The sequence below is a fragment of the Vipera ursinii genome (genome assembly GCF_947247035.1).
Source record: "Vipera ursinii genome assembly, chromosome: 4".
NCBI classification, from domain to species: Eukaryota; Metazoa; Chordata; class Lepidosauria; order Squamata; family Viperidae; genus Vipera; species Vipera ursinii.
In genome coordinates this window covers 22299921-22316295 of record NC_139514.1, presented here as the reverse complement: position 1 = coordinate 22316295, position 16375 = coordinate 22299921, and the positions used below count along the sequence as shown (strand labels likewise).

The 16375-nt window shown below is 40.1% G+C and overlaps 2 protein-coding genes across 4 annotated transcripts; one reads left to right on the top strand and one right to left on the bottom strand.

The window, feature by feature from the left end:
- Positions 1 to 624: 624 nt before the first annotated feature.
- MTIF3 (mitochondrial translational initiation factor 3) lies at positions 625 to 6191 on the top strand. 3 transcript variants are annotated; one of them, XM_083362227.1, is made up of 4 exons: positions 625 to 722; positions 3940 to 4397; positions 4722 to 4876; positions 5560 to 6191. In XM_083362227.1, the coding sequence occupies exons 2-4, from the start codon at positions 3941 to 3943 to the stop codon at positions 5764 to 5766; spliced, it is 819 nt and encodes a 272-aa protein (XP_083218353.1). In that variant the 5' UTR covers positions 625 to 722; position 3940; the 3' UTR covers positions 5767 to 6191. The 3 variants fall into 3 exon arrangements, with proteins under 3 accessions (XP_083218353.1, XP_083218352.1, XP_083218351.1); XM_083362226.1 differs by lacking the exon at positions 625 to 722 and adding an exon at positions 1240 to 1627 and having other exon boundaries at positions 5636 to 6191; XM_083362225.1 differs by lacking the exon at positions 625 to 722 and adding an exon at positions 1240 to 1627.
- On the bottom strand, positions 5861 to 15695 carry GTF3A (general transcription factor IIIA). Its single transcript, XM_083362223.1, has 9 exons — positions 14973 to 15695; positions 13207 to 13307; positions 12685 to 12775; positions 11930 to 12018; positions 10772 to 10845; positions 9741 to 9824; positions 8006 to 8235; positions 7865 to 7924; positions 5861 to 6092 (listed from the first exon to the last, which is right to left on the bottom strand). The coding sequence occupies exons 1-9, from the start codon at positions 15201 to 15203 to the stop codon at positions 5937 to 5939; spliced, it is 1116 nt and encodes a 371-aa protein (XP_083218349.1). The 5' UTR covers positions 15204 to 15695; the 3' UTR covers positions 5861 to 5936.
- Positions 15696 to 16375: the final 680 nt, after the last annotated feature.

The window sequence follows — 16375 nt, the reverse complement described above, 5'->3', positions numbered from 1 at the left end:
AAAGAACAGGAATCACAGAATATGTCAAGCCTCGAACAAGCAACTCGTATTTCCTGCGTAACATTTTAACCCATAACAGTGATTTACTTGAATTTAGTGGGTTTCACGAGCGGGTGGCTTTTAATCCATGGTTTATCATTTGGGGCGGGGAGGAAGGGATTCATTCCAGTCAGTTTCGACTCTTGGCGAATGCCTGGAAAAGTCCCTGCAGTTTTCTTGGCAAGACTGGTTTGCAACTGCTCGCTTCAAGTAGTGAATACAAGCGAAGAAGGGGGACAGAGGGTGAACTTCTGCCCCCCCCAGAGGCAACCAAGTAGCGGCAGAAGACGGAGGAAGGCTCTAGGCCAGGGGTAGGCAACCTCGGCTCTTTTATGACTCATGGACTTCAACTCCCAGAATTCCTGAGCCAGCCAAGCTGGCTCAGGAATTCTGGGAGTTGAAGTCCATGAGTCATAAAAGAGCCGAGGTTGCCTACCCCTGCTCTAAGGCAGCGATCACTGGCTTTTTTGCGGGGCAAGGCAAGCGATGCAAGTTGCAAAGATCAATCGCCAGTCCTAACTGCTTGTCAGCTCTCTCCCAAATTCCCTTAAAACTTCCTTCTCTGCTTAAACCGCGAGCAGGAGAAAACCGAAGCATTAAGAGACTGCGGAGAATATTCTAGCTTTTGGCAGGGGCCCATTCTAAACAGCAAGCTCGGAGAACGGACCCCGGCCAAAACAAAGGTAACACCCCGAACGGCTCGCTTGTCCCCTTCCTCCGTGCGGGTCCCCCTCGTCCGCCCGGCCAAAGCCAGAGGGGAGGGAGGGGGCGGCCGCTCGCTCCCACCAGACTCTGCGTTCCTCCCCAGACGTGGAACACGACCTTCCACCTCTGCTCCGCGGTCTGCCGGACTAGGAAACGTGGACAGCCGATCCCAACGGATAAGGAGTCGGAGCGACACGCAAGTCGGCACCCGTCGCCTCCAGACGCCTACTGGGGAAACCACCCACCCAGCCCAAGTGGGTCGACCAAAAAGCAGCGTGCATGCGCAAGGAAGCAGATCTCTCTCTCTCTCTCTCTCTCACACACACACACACACACACACACACACACACACACAAAACCGGGATTGACGTGAGATCTCCGAGGAGACGGTTCCAAGGAACCAAAAGAAGAAGAGCGCCCAGGGCAGGGGTAGGCAACCTCGGCTCTCTTATGACTCATGGACTTCAACTCCCAGAATTCCTGAGTCAGCACAGCTGACTCAGGAATTCTGGGTGTTGAAGTCCATGAGTCATAAGACAGCCGAGGTTGCCTACCACTAGCCCAGGGAGTCCCGAAGGTGCTTTTGCGTGAAAAGGTTTCGCTTCTCATCCAGAACTGAGGAATCTTCTTGGATGAGAAGCCAAACGCTTTCAAGCAAAAAAAAAAACAACCCAAAAAAGGTCCAGCTCCCTTTGCAAAAAAAAACCACAAAAAAAACCACAACCTTTGGGGACAACCACGACCCCGCAGGACGGAGACGCTGTGCGGATAGCGCCTTGGGAGGTTTTAACCCCGCCCCCTTAGCTCACCAGCTCCTCCTCTTCCTCTCTGGCATCTCTGCCCCTTCCTTTCTCCCGTTCCTGCACTGGGGCTTCCGCGTCAGGTGAGTGTCTGTCTACCTTGCAGTAGGTACAAGGGCGAGGCAAGAGAACCCTGAAAGGGTGTTCCTAGCACCTACATTTGCAGCATTTTGTTTTTTTTTCCTTTTTAAAGCAGCCCCAAATGCAGTTATTTCTATGAAAGCAGTTAGGAAACGGCCGTCCTGGGTCGCCTAGCTTGGGATGCATCCTGGCTTGTCTTCTTCGCATTAACAGTTCAGCTGACCTTCGTGCCTGCGTTTGCCCGCTGCACTGTAACCCAGTTTCTCAGCCTTTAAAGCAAGGGTCTTCAAACTTGGCCCTTTTATGACTTGTGGACTTCAACTCCCAGAATTCCTCAGCCAGCTGCTGAGGAATTCTGGGAGTTGAAGTCCACAAGTCATAAAAGGGCCAAGTTTGAAGACCCCTGCTTTAAAGAGTGTGGATGTGTAAGATGTCTTAAGAGCCGAAGTCCACATATCATAAAAAAGCCAAGTTATGGTTGTTTTAGCCCGTCCCAGGCAAGATAAGGCTTTGAACCAAGGATCTTCTGCAGGGAGTAACGGGTTTTGCCACCAAGAGAGTTAACGCTCGAAAGTGCAAGGTGTAGAAGCTAGGATCGCACCGACCCCATACTTTTGGCTTGGAGGAATGGAATCCCAGGTTCCTCAAAAACAACTAGCCAGTTCAGGCCTACAGCTTGTCTTTACTAAATCCACATTTTCTGTTCCACAAACCTGTCTTCTATTCCTCTTTGGTTTGGCAATGTGTTTCAAAACCTGAAACCTTTTCAACCCCATAGTGCACTTAGGAAAATAAATTGTATAAAAAGGTGGTATGTGAATAACTTTATCCTCAGGGATTCTTTTGTCACTGCTTCACTTGTGGAGAACATAAATTTGGAAGTCACTGTCCCAATACTAATGAGATGATAAAAAATACATTTATTGCTGCTCTCTTGTAGTTTAAATTTAGGAATAAAATGATTCTGGATCAAGAATGTCAAACTTGCAACATCACGTAACCCAAGGATTCTGCAAGGAATTCTGTGACAGAATAAAACCAAAAAGATTTTTAAAAGTTTATTCTTATTCAGGCAATTTTCTATCACTAGTTTTGCCTCTTCTTCAGAGGTCTGTGAACTGTTTTTAACATGCTCTTTGGCCTGCTCTAGGGATGTGGTGGCTCAGTGGGTTAGGACGCTGAGCTTGTCAATCAGATGGTCGGCAGTTTGGCGGGTGAAATCCTGAGTGCCTCATAACAGAGTGAGTGCCTGTTACTCGTCCCAGCTTCTGCCAACCTGGCAGTTCGAAAGCACGTAAAAATGCAAGTAGAAAAATAGGGACCACTACGGTGGGAAGGTAACGGTGTTCCGTGCGCCTTTGGCATCTAGTCATGCCGGCCACATGACCACGGAGACGTCCTTGGACAAGCGCTGGCTCTTCGGCTTTGAAACGGAGATGAGCACCGGCCCCTAGAGTTGGAAACGACTAGCAAGCATGTGCGGGGGAACCTTTACCTTTTTTATGGCCTGATCTAACCATTACTGAAAACAGGTTTTGAAAAGAAAATACATTGAGATGTTCCTGAAATGCTGAACAGAAATTTCTCACATAAGTATTCCTTTAAGCATATTTTGAAGAAATTAGAGGAGTTGCAATTCAACATATTGGGACATCTGGTTAAACAAAGACTACATGCACAAAACGTATAAGGCTGTAATTTTTGGATTGTTATACGCCACTATTGGCCCGGTTTTGAATGGTTCACAGCCCAATAGTGGGCTATGGCCTGGGGGTTGGGGACCCTGAGTTAGATCACACTAAGCTTAAATGTGATTTCGTTTTTGATCTCATTTAATAAGCCATAGCTTAAAAGCTTAAAATATAGACTAGCAGTCTATTCAATAATCCAGTATTAAGCAACCATAGCTTAACATGCTATTTAAATAGTGTCAGTACATAGATAGCCTTATTGTCATATTGTTGTAAGTATTGTTGTAAGTATTTTATACACACATTAATTCTTATATCTCTGTCTTGCATTTTTAATATTTTGTGTATGGGTACACTATTGAAATAGCACATTCACACAACTCTAAAAACTGGCTTTGTCTACTCAATAAAAATGAACTAAACTAAGCATTTAACAGTTTAATATTTTCTTTGTCAAGGGTCTTAAAAACATGTTTTTAGAACTTTGGAAACTTTTTAAAATTGAATTTCAAACACTAACTTTACATAATATTTTTAAATTAAAAAGGTAACTTGACAATGAACTTTAAAATAATAAATTTTGATTGCATGGTTATATGTTTTATTTTCTGCTCCCATCCTAGAATGACGTCATTCTACCTGAAGAAATTACTGGATCTGGCTGGAAGGAAAGAAGTGAATTCCATAACTCGGTATATTGCCAGCTTCACGATGCAGCCAGAGAAAAATACAGCAGTAGCTCAGATTTGGCTAAAAGCAGCACGTGATAAGAAAGACTCTTACAGTCGAGCATTCTGTACAAAAGTCATTGAAGAGAAGAAAAAAAAGAAAAATGCCAGAGAAATATTTGAAAGTGTTGGGAGGAGAATCCCATACAACAAGATACAACTAATTGATGAGAATGGTGAAGACATGGGAGAAATGCATAGGGCAAATGTACTTCATATCATGGATGAAAGAGGGATGAATCTTGTCCTGTTGTCTGAGAAAACAGATCCACCCAAGTATAGGCTAATGACAGGAAAACAAATTTATGAAGAGCGCCTCAAAATTAGAGATGAGAAAGCCATCCCCAAAGCAGGTATGCATAGTTTCTGTGAAAGATACTGGCAATTCAGATGTTATGCTAAGTCCCAGTTTATTATAAGCTTTGGTTAATTTAGCCATGGTAGCCTGGCTCACATAATACATTAAACCAGGGGTGGGCGGTGTTTTGTGACCAAGGCCATATTTCATCTTATTTGATTTCTGCATAGGACAAGGGCATGTCCTCATTAAATTGGACAAAACTGATGTATGTGTGTATGTTTGTGTACGTGCTTGTTTTTACTTTTTAACTGAAGTGAACTACATCCTATTAACAAATTGAAAGGAACTAGTTTAACTCATGATCTTATTTTAACAGGGCCTGTTCAACAGAAGATTATTAAAATGTCCACAGTTACAGAGCAACACGATTTCAGTACAAAAGTAAAACAAATTCAAGAATGGATTGACAAGAAGTACCATGTGAAAATTATGCTGCATCAAAAAAGTATTTCTGATGGACCTGAAAAGATGGTAAGTTTATTGGAACATTTTGGGGTATGATCTCTTGGCAGAGATCATAGTATTCTAAGTTGGTTTCTAAAATCACTGTTTCCTGTCAAATGGGGAAAAAAATACGTGTTTCACTTCCCAGCATCTTTCACTATTGCAATGGAGGCTGGGCTGCTTGTAATTCAGCATCAAGGGGGGCTTTCGGCTCTCAGTCTGAAGGGTAAGGATTGCCAGGAAGCGGTTTCATCTGGGTCAAAAGAATAAAAGCTTATTTGCTTTGCACTGCCTACTGCTACATTTGTCAGTGAAATAATATCCTTTCCCTTTTATTGCTACATAATTGGAATTACAACATTACTTGAAGGAAGCATCATTAAAACCAGAAAGAGTATATATTAGCTTAATATCAATACTTTTGGGTGCTTGACTTAGAAATTGTAAGATAATAGTGAGTGAGCTTCACAGAGAGTAAAGTTGGGAGCAGTAAGCTGTAAATTTTCAGAAAGATAGGAATATAACTTTCATTCATGCTCATGAAGATCTGCAAGCCAGTATTTAGACTGTTTGAATTTTGGTTTGCCAGTTTCATGATCCATTGGGGTATTTTATTTGTATAAAATAGAATGACTTGTATTTAACAACGTCCCTTAATAGATGCAAAATATATTCAAACTGTTCATTAAGCCAATTCATCTTATTTTCAGTTAACATTTTTTGATAAGATCTTGGATACAATGCGTGAGAAAGCTACGTATCACTCCATGCCCTCTATTACTGCAGAAGGAAGGAGTACTTGTATATTGAGACACTTATCAAAGAAAGAGATCCAGAAATTAAATCTTGTGGAGAAAAATGCAGACGTTCAGAAGAATGGAAGCAACGTTATGGACTCAGATGTAACTAAGCAGTGATCGTTTTTTTCTTCTAAAAATGGAATGGAAAAAGAATACGACAAGTCATTTTGGTGCATTGACCTTCAGCCTTCTGTACCAATTCTATAAACCTGGCAATGACCACCATCTCAAAGCCACTTCTTGTGAGCATGTCTCATGGTGACTGTTAGGCACATCTAAAACTGTTGTCAAGGAATGGCATTTTGGCCATCAGCAGCCTGTTGTTTGCTGCTTGCTGCAGATGCAGGCAGAGATTCTTCCACTGAAGATAAGTTTCTTCGCTGTACTTTCGGAGGGATATATCCACTGAGGTGAGAGGCCAGGCTCCGCTTTTGCTGTGGTTTCTGAGGAAGCAAGATCCAAAAGAGAGCTGTAATGGAATATCCCTTTTTTTGTCATTAAAAACTGAGAACAGTTAACAATAAAATTGTCTGTGACTTGCAGTTTTGCCAACTGGGTTTTGGAATATCACAGGAGAATTAAGGGAACCTTAGATCAATTTGGAAGGAGGGAGGGAAATTTGGAAGGAAAGGCTAACTAAAGCAGGAAGAAGCAACCCAGGAAAAAGCACCAAAGCTGAGTGGAAAGATTCTTATCTTTCTCTATTTAATCTCAGGTACAAAAGGCCCTACATTTCATGCCCTCAGGATATCCTAGAATAATGGCAAAAACTCCCAATGTGGCTACATTGATAGCAGATAACAGACTAAGACTGGCACTGTTCTGAAGGTCTGGGAAGGCTGATGCCTCTAAGTATTTTAACGACAGACACAGCCTTCCATGCTTCTGAGGTCGGTAAAATGAGGGCCCAGATTGTTGGGGACAATATACTGATTCTATAAACTGCTCAGAGTGCTATAAATATATCATGTTAGCCACCCCAGTCCCAGCCATCCCAGACACTATTTACTGCTTCCAGACTGTATGGGGAGGGGTTTCAGAGTTTTTCTTGGCGTAGGTGAGAACAAGGTGGGACTCTTTTAAGTCTTACAGAGGATTAAGCTATCTTCTTCCTAAAAACTCTGAAAACCTTCCAAACTCAGCCCTATTTTCCCCACTAGAAAACAGGTCAAATACTTTAAGCCTCTGCAATGCTTAAAATTCCCATTTTGCCCTTTAATCTCCCCCCCCTACACAAACCCCCTTGTCAATAGCAAATAATCTTCTAATTATCAACAACAATTGAAAGGTCAAGACTGCATAAGCTTTAAGAAAATCTTCATGAAAGCTTAAATGAGACCGGTCTTTTTTCTTGATGACTTGAACCATCATGATTAAACTGAACCACTTTGCATAAACTCTACTGAAGTTTGTACAGGCCATTTCTCTTTATTTGCAGATTCTGCATATGTGAATTCACTTGTTTGGAAAAATGCTTTTGTAACTCAAAACCAATACATGGTGCTCTTCCATTTATTTTCAGACATGCAGAGGGGCAAAACATTGGAATCACCCAACACACACATCCCAGCTGAGGTTTGAGCATTCACTAATTCAGTAGTCAGGGTAATTTTAGAGAACATGACTATCATGAATAAGAATTGCCTGTATAACCCTTCCCCAAGAGAATATTACTAGTTATTATACAGTTGCAAAAGATTCGTATCAGAGCAGATGATTTCAGATAAGACTGATCCAATCAGAACTAGTACACTGAATCCAGATCTGGACCAAAGTTGAATTATCCCAGATATGGATTGAAACACAGCTGTTACATGCAGAAATATTTTGGAGAAATAATGATCGGAAACAGTCAAAGACATTGGTGAAGGAAATAAAGGAGGTGCTAGGAAGATCATGGAAGTATTTGGGCTATTGAGACATATCATATTGAGAAAAAGGGAGAGAGGGCACAATGGGCTGAAGCCTGGCCCTGCTTGCCATGAAATCATTTGAGGATCTCTGTAAGCTTTGTTCTAAGAACAAGAAAATCTTTATTTTGTTTAGCTAAGCCCAGAAGTACAAAAATGTTCTGGGTTTTGTTTTGACCAAACCATGACTTATTCAGAGAAGTTCAGGAGAACGTCTGGAATGCAGTGTGTTTCATGTTCAAAATTATATATTTGTTTCATTTTTGTAAGCTCTTACTAGGAGAAAATTCAAGAATGTGACTTACTTTTTTGTCCAACCTTTTCTTATCAGGATCATGTAGTACCATGTGCCTTATGAGGCTTTGCTGTAAAGAATAAAAATATTTTTATGACCTGAAATAGAAGATGAACAATATTTATCAAATAATAGTGTTTAAAATGCCTACTTTCATTGCAAAAATCTTTCCGCAGCCAGGGTGGTCACACACAAAAGGTTTTTTTGCCTCATGAAATGAGTGAATATGACTTTGAAGGTTGAACACTGTTGTGTATGTTCTTTTACAGCCCTCCTTTGGACATTTAAAAACTTCTCTGTCAACGGCATGTGTTTTCATGTGACATTTCAGATAATCTTTGCGAGTCAGTGTTTTGGAACACACTTGACAGGTAACTGGTTCTAGTGGAAAAGGAAAAACAAAAGGCAGAAGCAGAGTCCTAAGCATAATTCTTTAAATTTCTTCCCAAAGAACAATATTACTATCAGTGTATTACCTTGACCACCATAGTAAATAATAGTTGTGCAGCATTCAGGTTCAGAAAGGAAAGATACTTTGAAGTTGAGAAATGCTCTGCTCGTAATTTCTTTAAGCAACTTTTTTTTCCTGGATTGCATAGCTGTGATACAATTTCAGGAGAAGAGAGTTTGATTTAAATCAGGAGTGTCCAACCAGCAGCTAACAGCCACATGTGGTCTTGGACAGCTGGTAATACAGCCCCCACAACACTATAAAATTTTAATATGTGTATTCATATACATTAACTATATTATAAATTTTATGTATGGTCAAAGTGGCAAGCCAAAAGGTTGGACATGCCTGGTTTAAGTGGTTATTTTATTTAAATTTATTAGTTGTCCAATTCTAAAGCACAAATGATACATATATACATGACAGGCAACACTTCAAATTTAAGAACAAATCACACCATTTATAGAGCATCTGAATAGGAATATACAGTAGCTGCTGTGTTTATATGTTACTTGAGGATCAGACACATTTCTGAATACCCTTCCATAGAAACAGATGAGTCTGATTACATCACATGCTTCTTGTGGACTTTTCAAAGTTACTAGCTAGTCACAGCTGGAAAACAGAACAGTGGACCCACTGAACCTTCTGTGTGATCCTATGAGCATGTCTTATACTTGCACTTCTATTGTAAGTATCTATATCAGACATGTCAAACTTGTGACATTGTGCGACATATCAGGACTGTTTTGCCATTGCCAGCAATGGGGTGGGCGCGGCTTCCCTGTGACACGTCTGGCCCGTGGGCCAGCAGTTTGATACCCCTGATCTACATATTCATCACATGTATTATGTATGAGAAGCTGTGAATCAACAATTGATATATTCTATTTATGGAAAATATTTTATTCATAAAAATGGAAATAGAACACAGTCATCGACTTACAACCATTTAGTGACAGTTCAAAATTACAACAGCACTGAAAAAAAGTGACATGAGTTTTTCACACAACCATTGTAGGATCTCCATGTTCATGTGATCAAAATTTGGATGCTTGGCAACTGGCATATATTTATCATATTTGCAGTGACCCAGGGTCACATGATCACCTTTTGCGACCTTCTGACAAGCAAAGTCAATGGGCAAGCCAGTTTCACTTAACCATGTTACTAATTTAGCATCTGCAACTGATTCATTTCACAATTGTGGCAAGAAAGATTGTAACATGGGGCAAAACTCATTTAACAACTGTCTTGCTTAGCAACAAAAATGTTAGTCGTAAGTCCAGCTCTACTTGTAGCAGAAGAAATATTCAATGGAGCTCTAACGTGAATTAGCTTCTTTTTAAATAACAGGATTACTGCATGACTTTTAAGATGCGTTTATCAATCAATGTATGCTGCCTCAATTATGAAAGTAACTCTACTTACTTACCCACATGACTGAGTCTCATGTGTTTCAGGTATTCTGACCAGGTTTTTCCAACAAACAAACAACTCTCTTTTTTGCATGCATAACCTATAACAAAAAGTGATGTTAACTGGCTTCAAAAAATAAATGCATATTTTACACCTTTATTATTTTTACAAATAATTCAAGGCAGTGAACATATTAAACAAACCTTCCTATTTTCCCCACAACCACTACCCTGGGAGCTGGTTTGGGCTGAGAGAGTGACTGGCCCAAGGTGACACAGCTGGCTTTCAGGACTAAGGCAAGACTTGAACTCACAGTCTAGGGCAGGGGTGTCAAACCGATGCGTCATGCTGAAACCGTGCCCACCCCAGCTCCGGTAATGGGGTAAAACTTGTGATACGTCGCCACACGTCACGTGACATTGCGAGTTTGACACCCCTGGTCTAGGGCCTTGCTCCTTATTTTGCACAGTGCCTTCTGCTTATAAAGCGGGAGGGCAGAAGAAATATAATTGCTTAGATGTCACTGAACTGCAAATCTTCAAATTCCATTTCCACAGCCATAATAAAAGAAACTGGGAGTTACAACAGCAAGCTCTTACTCTCCAGCTGTGCAAAAGGGAGTAAAAAAACCGACTCACTTGCAGAACCTTAATATAGCAAATGCAAGCACAGCTGCTTACAGTAAGCTAGGGTTAAAAACAATGAACATATGGGGTATAAATGCATTAAACAAGGCAACACAGACTCGGGCAACTATCATTAATCAAGTGGATGAACTTTCTAAAATTACTTTCTAATTTTATAGCCAACATCTACACTTTGAATGCTTATTTACTATTTTTAAAAAACTACTTTATTCAGACTTTTCTCATTTGATCTACACTTATTTGCATTGCACCTCAACTGTCTAATTTATATAATATGTTGTTTGTTTCCGACTCTTGTGTGAATTCCTTTAGTGTAGCTTATTCAACTAATCATGGTTAAAATAACTACATTACCCCAATTCTTACTCTTTTAGTATTGCTGAAACAAAGGAATAATTACCTTGGTGAATCTTCTCATGACGTTTTAAATGGCTGGGTGAAGAAAAGCGCTTTCCACATTCTTCATGACCACACCTGTGGGACAACAAACACAGTCACTCAAAATGAAAATAGAAATCACTGTTTATGAACTGTGAGGTATAAACTCTCTTGCGACTGAAAACAAACTTTTTTCCTTCAGTTCTTCATTCTGTAACATCACCTTTCAGTAAAAACATTCAGAGAAGATTCTCTGCGTTCAGATCAGGAAGGCAAAAATATGCCTGAGGGAATACTACATATAAAGGTAAAGTAAAGGTAAAGTTTCCCCCGCACGTGCATGCTAGTCGTTTCCGACTCTAGGGGCCGGTGCTCATCTCCGTTTCAAAGCCGAAGAGCCAGCGCTTGTCCGAGGACGTCTCCGTGGTCATGTGGCCGGCATGACTAGACGCCAAAGGCGCACGGAACGCTGTTACCTTCCCACCATAGTGGTCCCTATTTTTCTACTTGCATTTTTTACGTGCTTTCAAACTGCTAGGTTGGCAGAAGCTGGGACGAGTAACAGGCGCTCACTCTGTTACGCGGCACTCAGGATTCGACCCGCCAAACTGCTGACCTTCCGATCGACAAGCTCAGCGTAATTCACAGATTATGTTTAGTTTTATGTATTTTGATGTACATTAAATAAATTTAACAGTCATTGTCTACTAATCAAATAATAAACACAAGCCAAAGTTAAAACTGGAAATTTCTGAGGTGCTTAAGTCAGATACTGTGGTTGGAAAGTACAAAACTCAGGTCAATTTAAACTATCAAAGAAGAGGGGATAGAAAATAACAAGTGTGAAAATTGGTACCTTGTAACTGAACAAGTATTTTCTCAGAAAAAGTACTTCAGAATATGAATGTGTACTGTTTTTATATGAGGTACCAATTTTCACACTAAAATGTTAAAAGTATAATGTTCACCAGATTAGAAAGAGGAATGAGCAGTGAACTTGATATTTCCTATCACATATTATATGAATTTAAGCTATGCCAGCCCTATCTGAAGACCTTTAATTATATCTTCCTTGTTGTAACAATTTCTAATTCCTACTTGCAGGTATCCTTAAAGTTATTAATAAAATTCATTCTCAGGCTTTAACTAAAAAGGCAAAGTGTCAAAATGTTTCACTTACTTGAAAAATGGTTCACCAGTGTGTTGAGACTGATGTATTTTTAATTGCTGGTGCTTTTTAAAAGATTGCCCACAATTTTCAAAGTCACACTGTTTGGAAAATCAATTTGGTTAGTCAGAGAAAACCCACATTAAACTCCTAAATTATCATTTATCATTTATCAAAAGGCTTACTATATAATTGTACAAATTAGCAAAAAGGACTTCAAATTATTAGCAATTAATCCAGTGTAGTTTAGAGAATGTACCAAGGCTCCAATTAATCTGCACAAACAAACTTTTTTCAGAATGTAACATGCCCACTATGGCAAGAAAAAAATATCCCTTGTCTCTTATCATATCTGCAATTTACAAGGATGTACACCATCTTCTGTTACTGCAAAGGAGAGCAGGAGGAGTGGGATAGGCTTGCTGATCTACAGCCTAAGCATGCAAGATAAACTAAGTTCACAAAACTTTCTAAACCAATTGATTAAGGTTTATGATGTACAGCTTCATCCATGGTTGATATATGTGAAATAGCCAACAGTTATCAAAGCATTATGCTTTCCAGATGCTGGAGATTTCCAACAGATGTTGGAGACTTCAATATACCATCAACCTGGCCCTTAATCAATCTGGTTGAAGATTATGGCAACAAGTTTAACACATTAAGGATGCCAGAGTTGAGTTGAGTTGACTTCACTAAATTACACAAGTTTCAAGAACTACTTCCTAATGTCTGGAATGAAGTAGCAAAGAAATAGAGGCACTTACTACATATTTTCTCTGATGATGTCTCCGTAGAACATGCTTGTTCAAGTTTGATTTTGTTGTAAACTTTTTATTGCAACCATCTACTGTGCATCTATATAAATATTAAAGTATAATCAAACAAAAATGAATACATTGTAGTAGATGTATCTAAAACAAATATCTGATTTTAAGTAACTTGCTAACAATAAACACACTGGTTTAAGCCAATAAGCTTAGACTAATGTTAAACATGTAAAATAGATCAATCTAAATAAATAAACTACATCTATCAACATCTACCTAAATAAAAAAAAATGTTGTCAGCAGTCCTAGATTTATTTCCTTTCTGCTAAACATACTAATATACTTTCAGTCAATAAAAAAACTTGCAATCTAGTTATTTTACACAATTATTACTACTGTCACCTTGATAACACTGAGATATATGAATAATCCACTAAATTCTAGAAACACGTTGTAAACTATACAAACTGGTGTCAGAATTGTTTAGGACTTTTGTTGCCCAAATTATAATATACTTACCCAAATTGTTTTTCTCCAGTATGTGTAAGAAAATGACGCTTAAGGTGGAAACCTCTAGTGAAGCCTTTTTCACAGCCTTCAAAAATGCAAACAAAGGGTCGCTGGTAAAATTAAAAAAAGATTTTAAAAATGTTGTTTTAATTCTCTTTTTAAATGTCTGCTTGCTTTCTCAGCTCCCATTCATGTCCATTTTTCTCTACTTCCTTTTCTGTTGGTGATAAGCAACTATTATTTTCCCAGAGTTACATTAGAAATTTCTCATTTTGCCAATTCGGTCTTAACAGAAACTTACCTATTATTGTCTATAGCCACCACGTTAGAGGCCATCAATTCACAGATCTGATTCACAATGAACAAGCAGCAAACTTTCCAGTTACTCAAACACTCCCATAATTCATTTTCAGCCATCAAAATTGATCCATCATTTAGATGAAAAATAAACAATGTTTTTAAAACACTAGTGTAACAGAGTAACACATATTAAGGATACTTGACAGTGATTAAGATCCTGAGTTAGGGTACTTTGTTTCCTAATATGTCCTTATGACAGGACCACTTTTTTTGGGTGTCCAGCTTAAACCCATAATGCTCCAATAGAGAACTAGTGCTAGTATTTTTATCTTCTCTGCTAACCTTTATTTACCTGAATGCCTAGTTGAAAATACACAACTTTACAGAGGAGAAAAAGGTCATAGGATAATTTGCTTCTTCAAGTGATTCTGGGGACCAAGAAGCAGCAGTTAGAACTGTCAATTCAGTGTAAAATGAGTTGCATATAGTCCATCACCATTCTATAGAGCCTTGGTGGAGCAGTGGGCTAATGCCTCCTTAAGTAACACCAGCTGCCTGCAATTAGTGCAGGTTCGAATTCCATCCTTCCGAGGTAGGGAAAATGAGGACCCAGATTGTTGGGGGAAATAAGCTGACTGTGTAATAATGCCGCTGGGGGGGGGGGGGCGGCGGGGCAAAAGCCCTAATAAGCAGGCATATACATAGAATGAAGGCTATTGCTAAGCACATTGGTTTGTGCTTAGAGTGTAAGCCGCCCTGAGTCTTCGGAGAAGGGCGGGATATAAATGGGATTAAAATAAAAAATAAAAAAAATACAGTTAAAATGTGCATACAAGTTTTCATTATATTTTTTATCCCACATTAATATCAATTAGTTGAGAACGTAATATGTAAAATCAAAACATCAGTACTTGGAAATTTGGCACTCCCCACTTTTGTAAGGAACCCAAGAGATTTAATAAAAAGAAAGAGCAGTAATTTAATTCATGGTATATACCAGTATGTTTAAGTCCAAGTTTCGTTCCTTTGGCCTCGTGCCCAAAGGCAATTTCTATTTTTGGCTCGCACCCGGTTTTTTTTTTTCAGCCTAACTGAGGTCAGGCGATGGTCATGCAGAGTTCCAATCCACCTATTCGTAATTATTTGCGGTACGAGTAACCCAGAGATACAAACGCCAAACCAAAGAAACGAACAAACGCCTCAGTTCCCATAGTAACCGCCGCGCATGCGCTTCTCCTCAATACCGCCCTATCACACCGTTACTTCTTACTGATTGGTCGTTCGCCCATCTCTCACGTTCCAATGGCAACTGCCGCACTCCTTCCGCAAGGCTCTCTTTCCGCCCTCCGCTCAGCACTCCGGGCCAACGGTTGGTCGTCCCGGGAAACGTTTTCCGTGCAATAACCCAATCACCGCTGTAGCTGCTGCCCGCCAGGTAGCCTTTTTAGCCCCCACCCCACTTCATTCTCCCGTACCTCTCCCGTGTGCCGACACAGGTGCGCGTCCAGTTTCCAGCCCCGGTTGAAGGTGGCATCGCAAAATGGGAACGAGCAGATGAATATCTGGTCCTGAGACGGAGAACGGAAACGGCTTCCCCCAAGACTAGATTGTTTGTGCTTCGGAGACTGAGTCGGGGTAGTAGCGGCGGTGGAGGCCGCCTCCCCGACAACGAAGTCCTCTCCGGCCATGTTTGGACCATAAATCATGTGATTGGGCCGTAACTCCACCTCTCCTCTATTCGTGCTTCACGCTTTCTGAAGCTGAACAATTAGGAACCTCCGCCCTCAAGAAAACGCGGGTCCCGCCGCGGAGGCTGCGTGAGGAGAGGGGAAATGGTTCTGGCGCATGCGCGCTGCCGTTTTTCTTTTTCTCCTCAGCGGGCGTTGGCTCAAGTTGGGCCGTTTCGCGGGACGTTCGGTTTCACTTCTTTTTTTTCTTTCCCCTGTGGATTTTTAAAACACTTCTAAACCGGTCAAGCAGGAACTCGTATTTGGCCCGACTCTTCATTGTCCCTTATAAAATAATTACCACCAACCTTTCGAAGCTTTCTGGCTTCCCAGTGTTTAATTGCAGTTCAGTTTCCAAATGCTTAGATTGCGCTTAAAATGCTTCGAAAGAATTGTCCTGAACCGCAAGATAATAAATAATCACGATTTTAAGAGAGATTTTAATATAAAGTGGATATGCCTTCCAGTCTGTTTTCTGTCCACCAGTGTTCCTTCAATAGTACTAAGCAAATGGAAACAATGCGCAGCAAGATGTGAGCTTGCGACTGATTAAAGCTTGCCCATCTTAGCCCACAAGGTCTTTATAAAATATTATTTATTTAGTAAGCATGTATGTGGCTTATTAATAAGCGGAATTGCATTTTACCACATCAGCAAAATTGTGATATGTTAGGAAACCACCTCTTAACAAAAACCTTTTTGAATAAAGGAACTTCCTGAAAATTAAAGTTTTAATGTTTCATATAAAATTTTCCTTTGAAATTCATTCATTCGCTAAAGGACATATTCCACTGTTTATTTAACATCGGATTGGGACATCTAACTGCATTCTAAACATTCCTATTGTAAAGCCAGATTTTTAAGAAAATAGAAGAAGCAACATTTTAAACTGCTTTGCCCAACTGTGGGAATTGAAGTCCACACATCTTAAAAGTTGTTGAAATTAAGGAACTGAAGAGAGCTGTTAAGAGAGAAGATAATTTCAGTATAATAATAATAATAAGAAGAAGAAGAAGAAGTTGGAAGGGACCTTGGAGGTCATCTAGTCCATCCCCCTGCTAAGGCAGGAAACCCTATAACATTTCAGACAAATGGCTGTCCAGTCTCTTCTTAAAAACTTCCAGTGTTGGAGCATTCACCACTTCTGGAGG

Coding starts and splice junctions, on each gene's coding strand:
- MTIF3 (XM_083362225.1), top strand. CDS start 1,377: ATGAGAAGCCAAACGCTTTCAAGCAAAAAAAAAAACAACCCAAAAAAG. Junction 1,628..3,939: donor CACTGGGGCTTCCGCGTCAG/GTGAGTGTCTGT, acceptor CTCCCATCCTAG/AATGACGTCATTCTACCTGA. Junction 4,877..5,559: donor CTGATGGACCTGAAAAGATG/GTAAGTTTATTG, acceptor TCTTATTTTCAG/TTAACATTTTTTGATAAGAT.
- GTF3A (XM_083362223.1), bottom strand. CDS start 15,203: ATGATTTATGGTCCAAACATGGCCGGAGAGGACTTCGTTGTCGGGGAG. Junction 9,825..10,771: donor TCATGAGAAGATTCACCAAG/GTAATTATTCCT, acceptor TTTTTGTTATAG/GTTATGCATGCAAAAAAGAG. Junction 8,236..9,740: donor CATGAGACTCAGTCATGTGG/GTAAGTAAGTAG, acceptor CTTTTCCACTAG/AACCAGTTACCTGTCAAGTG.